The 19,802-nt window shown below is 34.9% G+C and overlaps 1 protein-coding gene across 1 annotated transcript in view; it reads right to left on the reverse strand.

The window, feature by feature from the left end:
- The window catches only part of SLC2A13 (solute carrier family 2 member 13), a 381,521-nt gene that overhangs the window by 306,395 nt on the left and 55,324 nt on the right, over positions 1-19,802 (reverse strand). Inside the window, exon 2 of the mRNA XM_078449949.2 lies at positions 18,887-19,046. Coding sequence (XP_078306075.2) covers positions 18,887-19,046 — 160 coding nt within the window. The remainder of the gene's footprint in view (positions 1-18,886; positions 19,047-19,802) is intronic.

Here is a 19,802-nt window from a genome sequence, read left to right on the forward strand (position 1 = left end):
AAAATTAAAAACACAGGAAACAACAGTTGTTGGCAAGGATGCAGAGAAAGGGGAACCCTCTTACACTGTTGGTGGAAATGCAATCTGGGGCAGCTACTCTGGAATAGTACAGTGGCTCCTCAAAAAGTTAAAAATAGAACTACCCTACAACGTAGCAATCACACTACTAGGTATTTACCCAAAGGATACAAAAATATTGATTCAAAGGGACACATGCACCCCAGTATCTACAGCACCATTATCAACAACAGCCAAATTACAGCAAGAGTCCAAATGTCCATCAACTGATAGATAAAAATATATACATATACAAAGGAATATTACTCAGTCATTAAAAGGAATGAAATCTTGCCATTTGAATGATATGGGTGGAGCTAGAGTGTATTATGCTAAGTGAAATAATTCATGGAAAGACAAATACCATATGATTTCAAATATGTGAAATTTAAGAAACAAAACAGATGAACATAGTGGGAAAAAGAGAGAAGCAAACCATGAAACAGACTTAACAAAGAGAACAAACTGAGGTTTGCTGGAGAGCTGTTGTTTATGATGGAAAGAGCATAGGAACAGACCTGGGTTGCATTCAGTTCTGGACATACTAACCACAAAACCCTGGTCAAATTATTTAGTATTTTAATGCACAGGTAACAGTGTCTATTTCATAGGACATCTGGGATAATTAAGTGAAATTATACAGATGGTACCTAGAATGGTGAAGAATCTCAGCAAAAAAAAAAAATATTGATCTATATAAATTGATCTATATAGATAGATCAATAGATCTATAGATAGATCGATATATAGATAGATATAGAGATAGATATATAAAGAAATTTACCTCCCTGACTCCCTCACCTCTCAATCAATTCAATGTAACTTGTCTTTCCTGGCTGTATCATCCACACAAATATCCAGTAGGTAGAACTAACCAATTTCTTTCCTGAGGAAAACTGTTGCTCTGTTGATGCGCACACTGGAGAATAGGAAAAATAAGGGATTGCTTTGCTGTGTTACTGATAAAAATTTTATGAGATTAAAAGAGCAGGAACTCTCTAGGCTCAGTTAAGGCAGTATGTATTCAGAACTCACCATGAGTCCTCTAAATCCAAGGGAATAGGGAACCAGATAAATGATAGAGAATGTACCAATAAGACAGTCTACTGATAAACCAGGGCAGTCAATCCCCAAACAAGTAGTTACCTATTGATATGGAAGATTTCATCATCGTGAGTTAAATCAAGGGTTCTAAACCCTAGTTTCACAATAGAATGGAGGTGGGAGGTACTTTTTTTTTTTTTTTTGGTGGGAGGTACTTTTAAAACATTACAGTGTCCAGGCCCTACCGACCCAGGATTTTGATTAACTGGCCTGGGCTCCAAGCCCAGGAAATTCTGCTTTATTAAAAGCTCCCCAGGTGGTACTAATGTGCAGTCAGGACTGAGAACCACAGCTCTGTTTTTAAAAACTCAAGGGGTGAAAGTAAACAATGAGCACCCAAGGTCCACACTTTAAGGCAAAAGCTATTTATCTTCTGAAGGCACACCAAGCTGACGGGAAGGGAAAGTAGGTGGACTCGAGCAAAACTGCCATGTTTTCAGGAATTCTAAAATTCTTTAGAATCTTCTGCTCACTCACTGAGCTGTTTGAACTTTCTCAATTGAAGTTAACAAATGAGATAGTTTCTGGCCCAACTAGCCACACCAGCACCTGCCTACCAGAAAACTAAGGATGGACCCTCAAATGGTAAGCAATGCTTTCAAATGGTGTGGCTGGGCCAGCTATCACCAAAGAAGACAAGCCCAGCTATTTCACCTCACCTATTAAGCCTTCTTCCCAGTGCCAAGAACTGAAGCTCTGTGAACCAAAGATTCTGCATTCCCTGGTGACAGTCCTTCCCATGGTGGCTGAGCAGACTCAGGTACCTGACACAAAACCAGAGGTCCTGCGTTGTACTGTGCATTCACCACCATTCTTGTCTTAAAGGAATCATGTTGCTCCCACCTACAAAAGTGAAGGCAAGTATGCTCTAATAGATGGCCATTTAAGACACAGAGCTGTGTAGTTCATAATTGCCCCACTTCTCTCATGATAACAACATGGTTATCTGATAATCTGGTCTACTGATAACATGATGAACACATTACTTATTCTCAGTAGTTCCACAAGGTAATGATTATGTTCCAAATACATGAAAAAAATCTATTTGAATGTAGCTTATTCATGTCACCACTTAACAGCAGCCAATAGTAATAGCTAATACATAGCACTAGTTAGTATGTGCCAAGCACTATTCAAAGGGCTTAAGAAACCTTAATTCATTTGCCTTCACAACAACCCTATTAGGTGGGTATCATGATTATCTCCTATTTATTTATTTATTTATTTATTTATTGCCATTTATTTATTTTTGAGAGAGAGGGAGACAGTGTGAGCGGGGCAGGGGAGAGACAGAGAGGGAGACACAGAATCCAAAGCAGGCTCCAGGCTCTGAGCAAGCAGTCAGCATAGCGCCCCACACGGGGGCTTGAACCCACAAACCACGAGATCATGCCCTGAGCTGAAGTCGGATGCTTAACCAACGGAGCCACCCAGGCACCCCCGTTATCCCCATTTTAAAGACAAAGAAACCAGGTACAAACTAGTATGCAGTGGAACTAGGATTAAAATCTAGGCAATTTGGCTCCTATAATAAATATGTTTATTGTAAGTCAAGCTATATAATAAATGTTTAATGATTAATTAACAATTCTGCAGAAATCATAAAACAGAACATTAATTTACTTTAACTTCATGTTTAAAGACTTTCAAGGATAACTTTTATAAGTTTTATTGTTCACTCACGTCTATCAAATATATTAAACCACTGCAGAATAACATGGCAAAGGGGCTACCTGGGAACAGTCCACCCCCAGTCATAGGGAGCAGGGGAAATGCAAATTTAACAACAAAGACCTGCTGGTGTCAAATGAATATCCTATTATTCTCAACACCAGAGTGTCACTATAAAAATAATCAGCTATTAATTAAAAGAAAATATCTCATTTGTGAGGGTAAACTTGTACTGCTCGCTTTGAACACTGCACCAAACTCAATTTGAGTATCTTTTTTCTTTAACATACACATACATTTTTCATGTAGGAAAAATATAACATACACGGCAGGAGATAGTTTTAAAAGATGACTGGGAACAGAAAATTGTCTTTTGATTTGATCCTTTTAAAATATATTACATAAGGGGCATGACAGATCTAACACTGTTTTCCATAACACTTTGTTTTTTCAATCTCTCCTTCCCAAAAGCCTCTCCAAGCCTCTCCCCTTCCAAAATGAATTGTGCAGGAGTGAGGAACTGCACCCTGCATCCACGTTCTGTTCATTTCTCTTCTCCTGTTTTTCTTCCTTAAATTCCCAATGTAAAAAAGGTTGCAAATGCCTTATGATAGAAGAGCTGAATGATTTATGGTTTTAATTATAAGTCAAGCTATTATAGAAAAACTATCACGGCTAAGGAAGTTGTATTACAATATGTTATATTTAAAACAAATTGTATGCAATTGTTTTTATAGGTCTTGAGTTCTACTAAGGGAAGACACTTCACTCTGAGAAGCATATAAAGGTTTTTTGGATACTGCAGTCATTTAACCAATTATTCTAATAGGCCATGAGAGCATTAAGGTACAGTTCAATAATCACTTCCTTGTCTCTCAACCTCACACTGTTAAAAGTATGTATTTTTAAATCAAATCTCCACCTTATACTCTAGTCACAGAGAATGTTGTTATTTTTCAAAACACTTAGATTAGCTCAGTGACAATCTCTGAAGTTTGTCCCTGAGATAGTAAGGATTTGTAGCAATATTCTCTAATATCCAATACTGTCTTATAATACACCAAAAAAGGGTGACAAAACTATATATATAATTCCAATAGTTTTATTTCCATCCTCTGTCTTCTAGCTTGCATTGTTTATATCTATTTCCTATTGATTTACAAATATGGTTTATGTTAGCCCTTTTCTGCACAGCATGCAAAAGAGGAATATCATCATTATTAAGATACTAAGCCTTATTCTTTAAAACTCTACCGTTTCCAATGAGCATCCTTTTACACAGAACTATGAAATAAACTACACCTTTTTTTTTTTCTCTTGAAACAGTTCATTGAAAATAAAAAGGGTCAGCAGTTAGAATCAGTACATTCTTTGAAAGTGATACCTAATGAAGATTTGCTTTATTTGCTTGGGAAGCTAAGGCTGAATTCCTATGATCTTTCTGAGTTGCTACTCTGAACTGTTTACCCAGCAAACATCACCTTTAATGTACATTAAATGCCAAACTCTACACCAATCCTTAAGCATCATGAATGCACTTAAAAGCAGAGACAGCATAGTGCTGTGTCAATCCAAAAACATCCCCCCAAGCTGGAACTTTCTGATATATATCACTGGGCCCTGTTTAGGGTAGTGAAATATTTTCCCCTTAAAAAGGCATAGTCCAACCCTTTCAAAACACATTCAAGAACACTGCTCCTTCACCACTACATCTTGAGCTACCTGACTTCAATGTTCCTATGGATTTTGAGTTTTTTCACAGACTTTTCATATACTTAATAATCATGTGAGTGATATATTTACTAAAAGATCACTATTCTTGGATTTACAAAAGAAATGCTCACCATCATATATTAATCACAAGATATTTACATGATAATCACCAAATATAAATTATAACGCATGTAATATGTTTCTACTTCACGCAAGTTTTAGATGCAAAAAGATAATACTGAATCTAGCCACCTACTGTAATTACAACTCACTTGATAACATATTTTTCAAATTTAGTGCAAGACTCACAACTCCATTTTAACAGATAAAAAATTAAAATAATAAAACACTGAAAATTGAGATTCCAGGCTGGTAAATTAATTCTCCTTTGCCTTCAAGGACTATGTAGAACATCAACACTGATGACTGACATATCTGATAACCTGATGGCAGCAGAGAGTAAACAAGAGACCAAGGCTGAAAGTACATAAGAAAAAAAAAAAAAAAAATCAGCATGTCCCAGTTGAAATCTTTCAAGTAAAAAGCAGACAATATATGATCAGCAAATGAGCAAATTTTGTGTTACCTGGTGAAAGATTCTGTGTTAACAAAAAATCTTGCCAAATATGCAAACATAAGAAAATGTTAATTCTACGTAGGTAAGGGAAACACCTCGAAGTAATTTGATATTGGTATATGAGATAGGTAGTTTGACCAAGGTTATTTAGAGAGTTGTGATTATAATAAAAGCAGCAAGATATGCTTACTTTGACAGAATAAGATGTGATATTAAACAAATGAATGTATTTTGCACAGATATTAAGTAGTTTTAAACTACATGGCAAAATACAGGGACTTGCACAAAATGCACAGTACTAGTGCTAGAAATAAAGCACACACAATCACATCTACACACATATTGTCTTTTTTTTTTTCCACTCATTTTTTTTTTTTTTCCAGAGCTTTATATCCAAAGCTCTGCGCTAGGGATTTTGGAGATACAATGATTCACAGACATCCTTTGCTTCAAGGAACTTATACACTAGTAATCATCGAACAAAACAGGATTACATTTAATTGCTATGACTGAAGCTTGGGCATAGTGTAGGAATAAGGACAAAAGTTATTTCAACAAAGATTGTTAGAAAAAGTGTCATGGCAAAAACAACATTTATATTAGTCACTGGCCAATGCAGAAAAGGGATATAATGGAGGGAGCTGACAGAAGGTGCAGGTTAACATTTTTTAGGGAAATTTTGCATAGAATAAAGAGTTCCAAGGTATACCATTCTAAGAGTTTGAGGGAAAAAATAAATATATATATATATATATATATATATGTGTGTGTGTGTGTGTGTGTGTGTGTGTGTGTGTATCCTTATAACCATCCTAATAAAAAAAAAAAAAAAAAAACAGAACATTTCCATCATCCAAGAAATTCTCTATACCCATCTGCTTTCCAATCTCCACTGCCCCAGATAACCAATGACTGAATTTCTGTCCCCACAGCTTATTTTGCAGGTTAATGAACTTCATATGGAATTATGGAGACTGTGCTCTCTTGCATCTAGCTTCTTCCAATCATAATGTTTTTGAGATCCATCCATGTTGTTCTATTTCACTAATTGATTATCTATCCTTACCAGTCTGTCTTGATTACTTTAGCTTTATGCTAAGTCTTGAAATCAGGCAAAACTCTCCCAACTTTGTTCTTCAAGATGGTTTTGGCAATTCTAGATCCTTTACTTTACTTTTCCATTTTACCTGTGCCCAGTTTTTGGTAGTGCTGTGATTTTTAAGCAATATGCCCATCTCCTCTAAGTTGTTGAAGTTATTGGCACAAAGTTGTTCAAAGTGTTGCCTCATTATCCTAATAACATCCGCTGCAATGATGTGCTCTCTTTTACTCCTGATACTGATACTCCAGATATCCTGATACTGATAAATTGTGCTTTAGCTTTTTCTTCTTAACCAGTTTAATAAGTCATAATCAGTTTATCAATTTTACTAACCTTTCCAAAGAATCAACATTGTTAATTTTTTATATTGCTTATCTGCTTTCTATCACATTGACTTCCAGTCTTTATTATTTTCTTCTGTTCTCTCTGGGTTTAACATGCCCATATTTTTCTAGCCTTACATGAAACTTAGACCATATGATTTTTCCTCCTCTAATATAATCACTTTAGCTACATATTTTCCCCTAAACACGGCTGAGGCTGAATTCCACCCATTTTGACATACTGCATTTTCTTTCCATTTAAAACTATTTTCTAATTTTTCCTTCTGATTTCTCCTTAGATTCATAAGTTATTTAAAACATGCTGGTTTTTGAAGATTTTCTGGCTATCTTACTAATATTTAATTTAATTCTGGTATGGTCAGATACCATATGCTGTTAAGATTCATTTTTAAAATTTATTAACATTTATTTTATGGTCCAGGATATGGTCAGTTTTAGAGAATGTCTAATGTCAGTCTGAAAGAGGCAGTTAACAGTGTTGTCTGGTTTTCCTATAATCTTACTTTTTGTCTGGTTGTTTTTATCAGTTGCAAAAAGTTTCAAATTCTCCAAATATGAGCCTGGATTGATCTATTTTTTCCTTTAGTTCTGCAAAGCTTTTTTATTTTATTGTAGTGAAATATAAATAAAATAAAGTTTAACTCTTGATCATTTTTAGATGTAAAGATCTATTAACATTAAGTCCACTCACAATATCGTGCAACTACCATCGGCTATTTTGTGTTTATGCATTTTGAAAGCTCTCTAAAGAAACTATACATTTTTTATTATTATTATTTCTGATTAGTTCATTGTATTATCATTATGAAATGTCCCCTTTTATCACTGGTAATACCGCTTATCTTAAAGTCTTACTTTGTGTGATTATTAACATAACCACACTAGCTTTCTTATACTTAACTGTTCGCATAGATCTCTTACTTTTAACCTATCTATGGCTATAATGCCATATGCCATAATGCCTAAATTGTGTCACTTTTAGACAACATAGGCTTGTGTCATGCTTTTTGTGCACAATGAAAATTTTTACCCTTTATAATTGTTGTAATAATTGGGTTTTAAGTCTACCGTTCACTATTTGTCTTCCATTTGTTCCATCCATTACTTTTACCTGTGTTCTTCCTTTTCTAGCCTTTGTTTAGCTTATCCAAGTATTTTAAATATTCCATCTTAATTCTTATAATGGCTTCTTAGCTATTATTTTGTATAATGTATTCTGGTGGTTGTTCTGAGGATAAAAACATGCATCGTTACTATTTAAAGATAATATCATAACTCTTCAGAAACATGTAGAATTTCCATTTACTCCCCTCAACTTTTTTACTATTGTCATCATATATTCTATAGCTCTATGCATTACATTTAAATGTAAAGTCACAGGTCTTTGAAAAGTTTGAGGCAAAAAAAAAACAAAAAACAAAAAAACAAAAAACAGATAATGTCCTTTATATTTAGCCTCCTATTATGATAGTTGGTATTCTTCCTTACTGTAGATGAGCTTTTATCTTAAGGATCATCTCCCTCAGTCTGAAGAATTTCTTTCAATACAGTTGGTCTGGTGGTGAGATTCTCTTAATTCTACTTTATCTGAAAGCATTTTTATTTTACCTATATTTTGAAGGGTATTCTCCTACCAGACTGACATTTTTCTTTCAGTACAGTTGAACCCTGAGCAACATGGGAGTGAGGGCACCCACACTGTGCAGTCAAAAATCTAAATATAGCTTCTGACTCCCCTAAAACCTTAACCTACTGTTAACTAGAAGCCTTACCAATAAAATTCAATTAAGTTAATTAACACGTATTTTGTATGTGATATGTATTATGTACTGTATTCTTACAATAGAAAAGCTGGAGAGAAGAAAAATCATAAGAGAGAATACATCTACAATACTATACCATATTTATCAAAAAAAAAATCTGTTCAAACCCACATTGTTCAAAAGTCAACTGTATTTTAATGACGACATGCCATTGTTTCCGGACCTTCTAATGTTCCTCTTGTAAAGTTGGCCATCATTTCTATTGCTGTTCCTGTAATGTGTCTTTTGTTTTTTTTTTTTTCTGGGATCCTAATTTTCTCTGGGCCTTCTGTTGTCAGCCGTGTGATTATGATATGTTTGTGTTTGCTCATCTTTATATTTATCATACTTGGGATTCACTATGGTCTGGAATCAGTAATTAGTGTTTCAACCAAATTTTGGAAGTTGGCAGCTTTTTTTTTTTTTTGCTTTCTCTTTTTCTTTTTTTTTTTTTAATTTTTTTTAATGTTTATTTATTTTTGAGACAGAGAGAGACAGAGCATGAATGGGGGAGGGTCAGAGAGAGAGGGAGACACAGAATCTGAAGCACGCTCCAGCCTCTGAGCTGTCAGCACAGAGCCCGACGTGGGGCTCGAACTCACGGACCGTGAGATCATGACCTGAGCCGAAGTCGGACGCTTAACCGACTGAGCCACCCAGGCGCCCCTCTTTTTTTTTTTTTTTAACACATTTTTCCCTCATTCTCTTTTTGTTGGACCTCAACAAATGTAGACAAAAGTCTAATGTATATTAGACTACTTAGAGTTAATTAGAGGTATATAAGAATATTCAACATTGTACCCTAGGTCACTGAGGCTTTTTTCTTTTTCAACTTTTTTATTTTCTCATTTTCATATTAGATGATATCAATGGATCTGCCTTCAAGTCACCAGACCCTATCTTCTGTCATCTTCAATTTGTTAAGCCCATCCAATGGATTTTCTAAGTTTTAATTTAATTTATAATTTCAGACATTGTACTTATAGTATTAGAATTTATACTTGGTTCTCTTTTTATAGTTTACATTTCTTTGCAGAGATTCACCATCTGGTCACTCAACATGACTATCTTGTTTGCTAAGTCCTTCACCACATTAATAATAGCTGCTTTAAAGTCTTTTTCTGTTAATTCCAACATTTGCATCATCTTGAGGTCTATATTGGCCAATTTTCTTTTAATTATGTATCATAAATTGTGTTTATTCACATGTTTAATAATTTTTTGTGTTGTGAGTATCGTGAATGATAAACTATAAAGACTCTTAGATTTTGTTCTCTTCTCCCAAATAATGCTGACTTTTTCCTATCAGCCTCCTTGAGTTTGGGGAGCTTTGGTTTTATACTTGGGTTAGTGTGAATCTGTTTCAGTTTTGGCTTGGTCTTGGGGCAAATCCTTAGTCATGCAACAAAGTCTTTATTTCTAAGGCATGATCCTTCTGCAGTTCTAATAGAAAACCTAAGCTGCAGCCTCAAGTTTCAAAATCCAAATATGTCACTCCTCCTATGGGCAAGAAATATAATCTCTCCCAGTTTTTATCATCTTGTAATTATTGTTTTCCACAGGCTCCAAGGAATCTCTCCTGTATATTCATAGTTCTGAGGTCAGTAAATATTTGCAGTAAGTTAATATTCAGATTTGGGGGATTTCCTCCTATATGAGTCATTCTTTTCCTGGATTTTCACCTTCAAATTCCATCCCACTCTGCCCACCCCAAACTCTAGCCATTGACACTGTAAGCCAATAAAGCTGTAGTTTTCTACTTAAGTTATAGCTGTCCAGTATAGATTAAGGGCTGTCCTCAAGTAAAAAGTCATAAATGTAGACTTTGAGAATCAAAACCCCTTCAGTTCCAACCCACCTTTGGAGATGGTGTTTTCCAATGCCTTAAACAGTTTTAACATTCTGTCTGTGGTTTATAACGGTCATCTTCAGGGGAGATTAGTCTTATACAAACCACTCTCATTAGCAAACTATATTCACTTTTTACCTGGAAAATTCAGATACCTGAATATGAGGGATATTTTTATTGCCATATTTAGATATAAGATAGAAAATTAACCTAAGACTTTCTGGACATAACAGCAAACAATATCTTACGAGTTTGTAAATATGTTGGCCATCATTAACTCATTTGATCCTAATAACACTGTACAACTGCTAAACGTTAGCTACATGAGGATATTAGAACTCAGGTAAATTAATGTGCTGTGAAAGCAAGTCTTAAATCTTTTCCTCCCACAACACTATGATACCTTTATAATAAATAGTCTTGTATCCTAATTTTGTCAATGACAAAATTACTAATATCCTCAACATTAAGATATTAACATGTCATCAAGCTGTTAGCCAAATCCATCTTCCTTAAAATGGCCACTGCACCGAATTTTTTTAAATGTTTATTTATTTTTGAGAGACAGAGCATGAGCGGGGGAGGGGCAGAGAAAGAGGGAGACACAGAATCCAAAGCAGGCTCCAGGCTCTGAGCTGTCAGCAGAGAGCCCGACCTGGGGCCGGTACTCATGAACCACAAGATCATGACCTGAGCCAAAGTCGGGCACTTAACCAACTGAGCCACCCAGGCACCCCTGCACAATTAGATTTTTAAGACAGCTTTATATCCTGTATTTTGTATGGAGCCAAACACGAATGATCTATTAGTACTAAATTATAACACTTTCCCCAGCACCAATTTGTTTAGAAATGTCACCCTTTTTGAAATATTCTGAAAAGCATATCATTGACATGATTTAAGTTGTAAAATATAATGGAGAGGCTAATTTTTCATCACAAAGTGGTATTATTTTGAAAATTATTTTCAGTACTTTGAATAAGCAAAATAAATTCAATGTACTGCTAAAGAGAATGCAAGGGATTTAAAGTTCTACTTATACCTACTGAAGACAGCCTTTCTATGTCACCCACAAATTTCCCAACAGTAATCACAGCCCTCCAACTAGCTGCTTTAAAACTTCTCACTATTGGATACAGGAGTACTGATGCATAGGGGCACTTGTACCCTAATGTTTACAGCAGCACTCTCAACAATAGCCAAATTATGGAAAGAGCCTAAAGGTCCATCAACTGATGAATGGATAAAGAAATTGTGGTTTATATACACAATGGAGTACTACGTGGCAATGAGAAGAATGAAATATGGCCCTTTGTAGCAACATGGATGGAACTGGAGAGTGTGATGCTAAGTGAAATAAGCCATACAGAGAAAGACAGATGTGTTCACTCTTATGTGGATCCTGAGAAACTTAACAGAAGACCATGGGGGAGGGGAAGGAAAAAAAAAAGTTAGAGAGGGAGAGAGCCAAACCATAAGAGACTCTTAAAAACTGAGAACAAACTGAGGGTTGATGGGGGGTGGGAGAGAGGGGAGCATGGGTGATGGATATTGAGGAGGGCTCCTTTTGGGATGAGCACTGGGTGTTGTATGGAAACCAATTTGACAGTAAATTTCATATATTAAAAAAAATAAAATAATTAAAAAGAAAACATTTAAAGGGAATAAATAAATAAATAAATAAATAAAAAAAACTTCTCACTATTGCCCACACATGACTGGTCCTTTCATACCAGGGGGTTTTTGAAAATTACATGCCACCTAGAATTTATTTCTCCCTCACTACGCCTGGAACTTATTCAAAAAGACTCAGCTCAGATATCTTTCCATCATAAAGCTAAGTTATTCACACACCCTAAGAGCTTCCATAACACTATCCACCATTTAATTAACATAATGATGAAAAAGTCTCTCCATTAGTCTGTGAGGTGGCTGAGAACAGGTATGTTTCTTATTGGTCTATCTCTAGTCCCAACCACAACAGTGGTATACAGGAAGTGCCCCCCAAATTTTTTTTAACAACTGAATGATTTCCATACTAACTGAAGTCTGCAAGTGTTACACCTCACTATCTCACACCTACATTCTGGCGGGAGCCTCATAAATATTTTCTTTGCATCCATCCAACAGCCAAGTGTTCCAATCAATTCTGGGCATTGCTCTCATGTTAATCTTTGACTCACATTATAGCATGCTCTGCTCAAAAAATAATAGCTTCCCTTTGCCTATAGATGGAAGTTCAAAACCTCTGAAGCCTAGAATTCACAAACCTCTAGAATCTGGCTCCCCTCTTTCATGTTCCTCATCACCTCGGTTTCAAGCCTTCTGATCCTACCCTCAGCTAGCCTATACTCTGTCCCAGTTTCCACCTCTGTCCACAAATTCTTCAAAGAACTCAGAACAATGTCACACTGTCCATGAATTAGCTTGAAGATATTCCAGAGAAATCTCTCATACAGATGTTGCTAACACTAATATTTTGTGCTTCTCATTCAACACTTACATTTCCTCAAATTCTATTTCTTTAGCACACAGACAAAAAGGATCACATAAATGATGAATTTATCTAGCACATACATGTGAAAATATCTAGCATACTCAAACACTTCACAAACAACTGTCCATGGATTAGTGAGTTAACTCTAATTTTAAAAAATTAAATCTGAGAATAAAATGAAGAAAAATCAACATAAAAGAGTATGACTTAGCCTCTCTATAGATAAACCAGTCTTATTACTCTAAGTCACATGGTAATTTATGTAATTATAAATAGAGGAATACTCATTTGAAAACCAGCTCTGGCCAAGAGAGAGGAACAAGAAGTGTTCTGGGGCCAGGGAGGCATATTATTTTGAGAGATGGAAAGTTACATGGGCTCAGAAACTAATTTTCATTCTCTGATTTTTATCCTTAAGTAAGAAACACTTATGATTAATAATTTAGTTTTTAAGCTATCTATGAAGTAAATGTATTCCTCAACATACATTAATGAATTGGTATTTTGGTTTAAAAATCAATACCATTTCACTTTAGGTAAGAGTCCCTTCCCTAGAGCCGAATCAATTCAGCTCTGTTCAATAAACATTAATTGAGCATTTTCTATGTTCCAGGCCCTTTCCTAGATCTAAAAATGAGTACAAAGTCAACGACACTCAGGAGCTCCAAAGTGAATTAGAGAATACAGACAAAAAAGTAACTAGTTCAATATAACAGAAGTATAAAACAGTGAAGCTATGTATAAAGTCTAATGAAAGGACAAAGGGACAAAACCAGTTTCACATGATACACAAAGCAGAGATTTAAAGGAGGAACAACACGTGGACGAGTAAAGCAGAACAGGTTAGGAAAGCATTAGAGGTAAAGTGAGCAGAAGGAAAAAAAAAAACGCAAGATGCAATTGGTGTATAGGGTATACAGTCATGGTTGTTGTATAGAGGAGGAGGGAGGGAGGCAACGTAAGTTCTACAATCTAGAAAAGCAGGCAGAGACTGGACAATGGAAGACACCACAAACCACTGTTTTGTTTTTGTTTTTGTTTTTTCCTACGGGAAATGGAGAGGATTAGAAATATTTAAGCAGTGGCATGTCCAAGTAAGTGTTTTACACAATCATGGTGACAGTTGTTACATTTACTCTGTTATATATTTATCAAAGGCCTGCCACAAGCCAGGCTTTAACTCAGCAATTAAAAAGAGAAAGTCTTCATTTGCTTGAAGTGTAATGAGTAAATCTATGTTCAAATAAGCATGATTAAAAAAATATCAGCACAGAAAATGGCAAACAGTGATAAAACCTGGTATCATTAATGCTAACTACTGAAACACCTCTGCCACCTTTATAAGCACTATAATACATTAGGTAAAAATAAATTTTTTCCAAACGTCATGAGTCATCAGGGAAATGCAAATCAAAACTACAATGAGATGCCATCTCACCCCCACCTATGATGATTATAATCAAAAGATAATTATTTCTTACTGTGTAGAAAAACTGGCATCCTCATACATTGCTAAGTAGAAATGTAAAATAGCACAGTACCCTGTAGAATAGTCTGCCCGTTTCTCAAAAGGCTAAACATAGTTACCATATGACCTAGCAATTCCACTCCTAGGTATATACCCAAGAGAAATGAAAACATGTCCACCCTGAAACCTGTAATGTTCACAGCATTTTTATAATAGCCAAAAAACAGAAATGTCCATCAACTGACAAATGGATAAACAGAGAGTGGTTTTATCCATACTATTTGCCAATAAAAAGAAATAAAATACTTACACATACTACAACATGAGTGAACCTTGAAAATATGTTAAGTGAAAGAAGCCAGTCAACAAAGGACCACATATTGTTACATGAAATACCCAAAATTAGCCAATCCATACAGACAAAAAGTAAACTGATTGCCTAGAGCTTGGAGGAGCTGGAAGGTTGAAGGGTGGCAGCTAAGGGGTACAGAGTTTCCTTCTGGGATAATGAAAATATTCTAAATTTGATTACAGTAACGGCAGCACAGTTCTGTGAATACACTAAAAGCCAATGAATTATATTTTAAATGGGTAAACTGAATGGTATGTATCTCATTAAAGTTGATTTTACAAAATTCTAATTTTTAATGATCTCTTCAAAATCCTTATTCCTCTTTCCTCATGAAGCCAGATGACATTTTTTTTCCCAGAAAAGAAGGTCTGATAACACTAGAGTGCTTTAAAAATACTAGCATTCAATTTTCTACCGGCAATGCTCTTTTCTAGAAAAACTCATCTTCTAGTCGTTCAGCAGAAAATAATTTATTTCTATGACATCCAAACAATAAAAGAACAGTAGATTTGACCCATCTGGCAGAAAACATGGGTTATTCTTTCAAGAACATCAAAAGCTAAGAAGTTTTTCTATCTGATTAATCAGTTTCATCTTCTATATGTTTTAATCTGATCACTAGTGTAGAAAATTTCAGTAACCACGTTTTACATTATAAACTGTTGGAAGGAGAAGGAGGAAGAAAGAGGTTAGATTTCAAGTAGGAAGAACTGGCTTTAAAGTCTTCTCTGTTAACAGCCATCTGGCCTCAACCAAATATTTAAAATGTTTAGTAGCTTGAAGTAGAGTTTCAGAGGCAATAAAAGTCAAAAAGGAATAAAAAAGAAACAATGTTAAAATATCAAAACTCTTGTAAAATAGGGGACATCTTACTTCGTAATATACAAAAATATGAGTATGAAAAAAATGCTGTACTTAACATTTACACCCACATTTTAATTAGGATTTTTGAAATATACTGCCACAAAAAGGATGAATTATTTATTGTTATAATTTTATTTTTCTTAATGTTTATTTATTTAGAGTCAGAGCACAAGCAGGGGAGAGGCACAGAGAGAGAGGGAGAGAGAGAGAAACCCAAGCAGGCTCCACACTGTCAGTGAACCACGTCATGAACTATGACATCCTGACCTGAGCTGAAATCAAGAGTTGGACATTCAACCGACTGAGCCACCCAGGTGCCCCAATTGCTATAATTTTAAATAAGTTAGTATTGCTGACAATTCTAAAGTCGATGTTGAGGTAGTACTTCAACCTTTATTTGCTTATAACCACACTCTATTAGCCCAGGAAACAGATGAGTTAAACACACTGCTAAGAATACTAAATACTGGAAGAAAAGAACACACGGAAAATTCACCAGCTGAAAAAAAGGTAACATGTTTGCACGTGGACACAAGTGAATGTGTATTCATGCAAACAATAAGTTGAGTTCTAAGTGATCTAAGATGTTAATGCATTCATCTGAATACCAGCCCAAGTTAGTTTTCCCATCCTCATATATATATATATATATATATATATATATATATATATATATATATATATATTTTTTTTTTTTTTTTTTTTTTTTTTTTTTTTTTACTTACCCCTCGGTTCTCTAGTATTGTGGGGAAAATGCACTGCAAGTATATAGCCCCAACTTCAGCTGGGATCCCATGGATATGTGGAAAATCGTTTTTGTCTCTAGTCTTTTATATTTTCTACAGAAGCTATAAGCATTTAACAGTTATCTTCCCTAGGCATCTTCCCAATCACCTCCAAGTCTCATCTGTACTGATAAAGAAAATACAAGCCATAAGATGGCTTTTCCTTCAACCTCACAACTTACCTATAAGAACACCATCCTTTTATTCATTCATCAGAATAAATAACTATGTGATTCAGTGTTTATTGATCATTTCCCGTATGTGAAGCAGTGGGCTGAAAACTTCACCTATAATAATTTAGATCTCACAATAATCAAACAAGACAAGTATTTTTGGTCCCATTTTTTACAATACAAGAGTAAAATTCAGGGAGCTAAGTAACTTGTCCAAGGTTTGAAGCTAATGAGAGGCAGAAAGCAGATCTGAATCCAAGTTTGTCTATAACTATATCACTCTGCCTCTGAAAGTGTTCTAATGCCTGACCCAAGCAAGTCTCCCACTTCTACAGAGGGACACCACATTCATAAATAATTTCCAATACTGTATGATCTTTCTCTTTTTTCTAACCAGTACAAAGATACCTAAATTACTATACTTAAGTAAAAAAAATATGGCTTATGCACTTTATGTTTTCATTTAAAAACAGATTTTTATCAGTTAAGGTCTCTTTGCAAACTTAAAACCCAAAAAATAGACTTTTAATAAAAGCATATATATATATTAGTTACATAATAAGTTTTTTAACTTAATGTAAATGATTTAGATCTGTTTAAAGACATGGGTTGAAAACTGACTTGCACTGAGTTTCCAAGAAAAACTCAAAATATCACTTTACACTAGGAACAGTTATCTGTCTTTCTGCTCATCTACAGAGTGGAAAAGAATGATGAAATTTCCTGTTTCTTCAGGAACCCTCTTGCACTGTTGGTGGGAATGCAAATTGGTGCAGCCACTCTGGAAAGCAGTGTGGAGGTTCCTCAGAAAATTAAAAATAGACCTACCCTATGACCCAGCAATAGCACTGCTAGGAATTTATCCAAGGGATACAGGAGTACTGATGCATAGGGGCACCTGTACCCCAATGTTTATAGCGGCACTCTCAACAATAGCCAAATTATGGAAAGAGCCTAAAGGTCCATCAACTGATGAATGGATAAAGAAATTGTGGTTTATATACACAATGGAATACTACGTGGCAATGAGAAAAAATGAAATATGGCCTTTTGTAGCAACATGGATGGAACTGGAGAGTGTGATGCTAAGTGAAATAAGCCATACAGAGAAAGACAGATACCATATGGTTTCACTCTTATGTGGATCCTGAGAAACATAACAGAAACCCATGGGGGAGGGGAAGGAAAAAAAAAAAAAAAAAAAAAGAGGTTAGAGTGGGAGAGAGCCAAAGCATTAGAGACTGTTAAAAACTGAGAACAAACTGAGGGTTGATGGGGGGTGGGAGGGAGGGCAGGGTGGGTGATGGGTATTGAGGAGGGCACCTTTTGGGATGAGCACTGGGTGTTGTATGGAAACCAATTTGACAGTAAATTTCATATATTAAAAAAAAAAATAATAAAAAAAAAAAAAATAAAAGAAAGTGGTTTAGCAATATCTGCAGAAAGAGCTAATGCTTTTAAGAACTGTGTCCTCTCTTTAATGTCCTGACAAATGTAAGCCCTAACTTGCATCAATGAGTTTTCTCACATAACTTTTAATAAAACTTCATCAGGCTCAGTCTTTAATGGCTCATCAAGGCACATGATTTACTGTGCTTTTCACATAGAAGCTTGATTGCCTACATCCGCACCACATCAAACCCTTTTTTCTTCAGCTGTTAAGAATTCACTTCAACACTGTAAGCACCATGCATTTATATAAGGACTAGAGACTGTCTTGTTCAACATTCTATCCCCAGCACTCATACAGAGTAGATGGTCAATAAACATTTGTTGTAATACATGGTAGCAAGAAAATAACTTAGAGAATATTGTATAACCTGCCACAGGTTTTTAATAAAATTTCCCCGAAGCAGTTACATCAATCTGTTGTTCTGAATACTATGAAGTATGATATCAAAATCCAGAGCCTATAATATCTTTAAGCTTTAACAGAAGATTAGTTTGTTTCTATGACAGTCAGTTTGAAAATATTTTAGAACAGTTTTAAAAACATTTTTCTCATCTCTTTTGATTCAAAATAAGCCAAATAGTGATTAAAGAATAATTTGTGTATTTTAAATTTATGTATATAATAACATATTTTTATATAGCTAAATCAGTATCTTTAAGGAGTGGGTTTTCTTTCACTCAGGTCAGAATGTAGATTCTCCAATCCAAAAAGGATGGTAGTTATATCTGCAGTTCATAAACACCTTGTCAATCACTGATACAATTCAAGAACTCCATACATATTTATTGCTGCATTCATTTTTAAACAAATATTGCAAAAGATTACACACAGTGTGAGAAATGTCACCTAAATGCTAAAAAGTCTGTAAATATCAATTCATAATGGTAGGTTCCTTGTCTATCATTAAAATAAATACCAGCTTCTTGTCCACTTTCAATTTTGCTGAATGCCACCCACTTATAAATTAGTTATAATGATCCAAAATACCCAGTTATATTTTCCTATCATTTCTCAATTTTTCTCCCATTCTATAAAAAGATGATTTGAAAATTAACTGTAAGGACAATTTACAGACCTCCATCCATCCTTTTGGAGATAACTGAAGGCTCCATCCACAACACTTGCAAAGAACTGGCCTCCAGTGATGAAGAGAGTGTTAATGGTGACTAATCGACCTCTTAAATTGGGCGGTGAGACTTCAGCGATGTACACTGGCACTGTCATGGAGGCAATGCCTGTAAAGAAACAATGGAAAGTCAACAGAGGACATTTACTCAAGGTTTCTGTTGTAAATACTGATGCTAGACAAAGACACACATACACAGCCTTGGTTTTCTACTTTAAACCAAGATTCACCAGATACTTAAAGATTCTGTCTGTAACTAGTGACTACCACAGATAAGTAAAGACGTATGTGGAGACACCAATCTCTGAATATCATTTTTCATATTATCATGTAAATAACTACAAATTAAAACTACCTCTAGAGCTATCAGATAACTTTACAATGCATATAAAGCACACTTTATAAGTTTTGTGGATGAAAAATAAGAAAATGCTCTCTAGATAGAATACAGTTATCAAAATATTTTTAGTCTATACAGAAATATAATCAGACAATGATGAGAATAAAAATTATCCCAGAATCATATTAACTGTTCAAATTCATCAGTTCCAGTAGACACACACCAAAACTGTTAATTGGTTTACTAATAAGAAATCCATACATTAAATCACCCTATTCAATTGGCTCAGTAGAGAATTCTGAAGTAGATTATAATGGACAATACTATGGAAATTTACAGTCCTCAAGAACATATGATCTTAACTATAAAATAAATGGCTTTATGGCTAAGGTGTATTTAGCTGTATGTGCTTAAAATCTGTTTCTATCTAAAATTAATGCAGCATAATCTATGGTAGTAGTTCTAGAACTTCACTGATCACTAAATCACTTATGTGGCCATCTCTCTCTCTCTCTCTCTCTCTCT

Source organism: Panthera onca, chromosome B4, assembly GCF_046562875.1.
Source record: "Panthera onca isolate mPanOnc1 chromosome B4, mPanOnc1 haplotype 2, whole genome shotgun sequence".
NCBI classification, from domain to species: Eukaryota; Metazoa; Chordata; class Mammalia; order Carnivora; family Felidae; genus Panthera; species Panthera onca.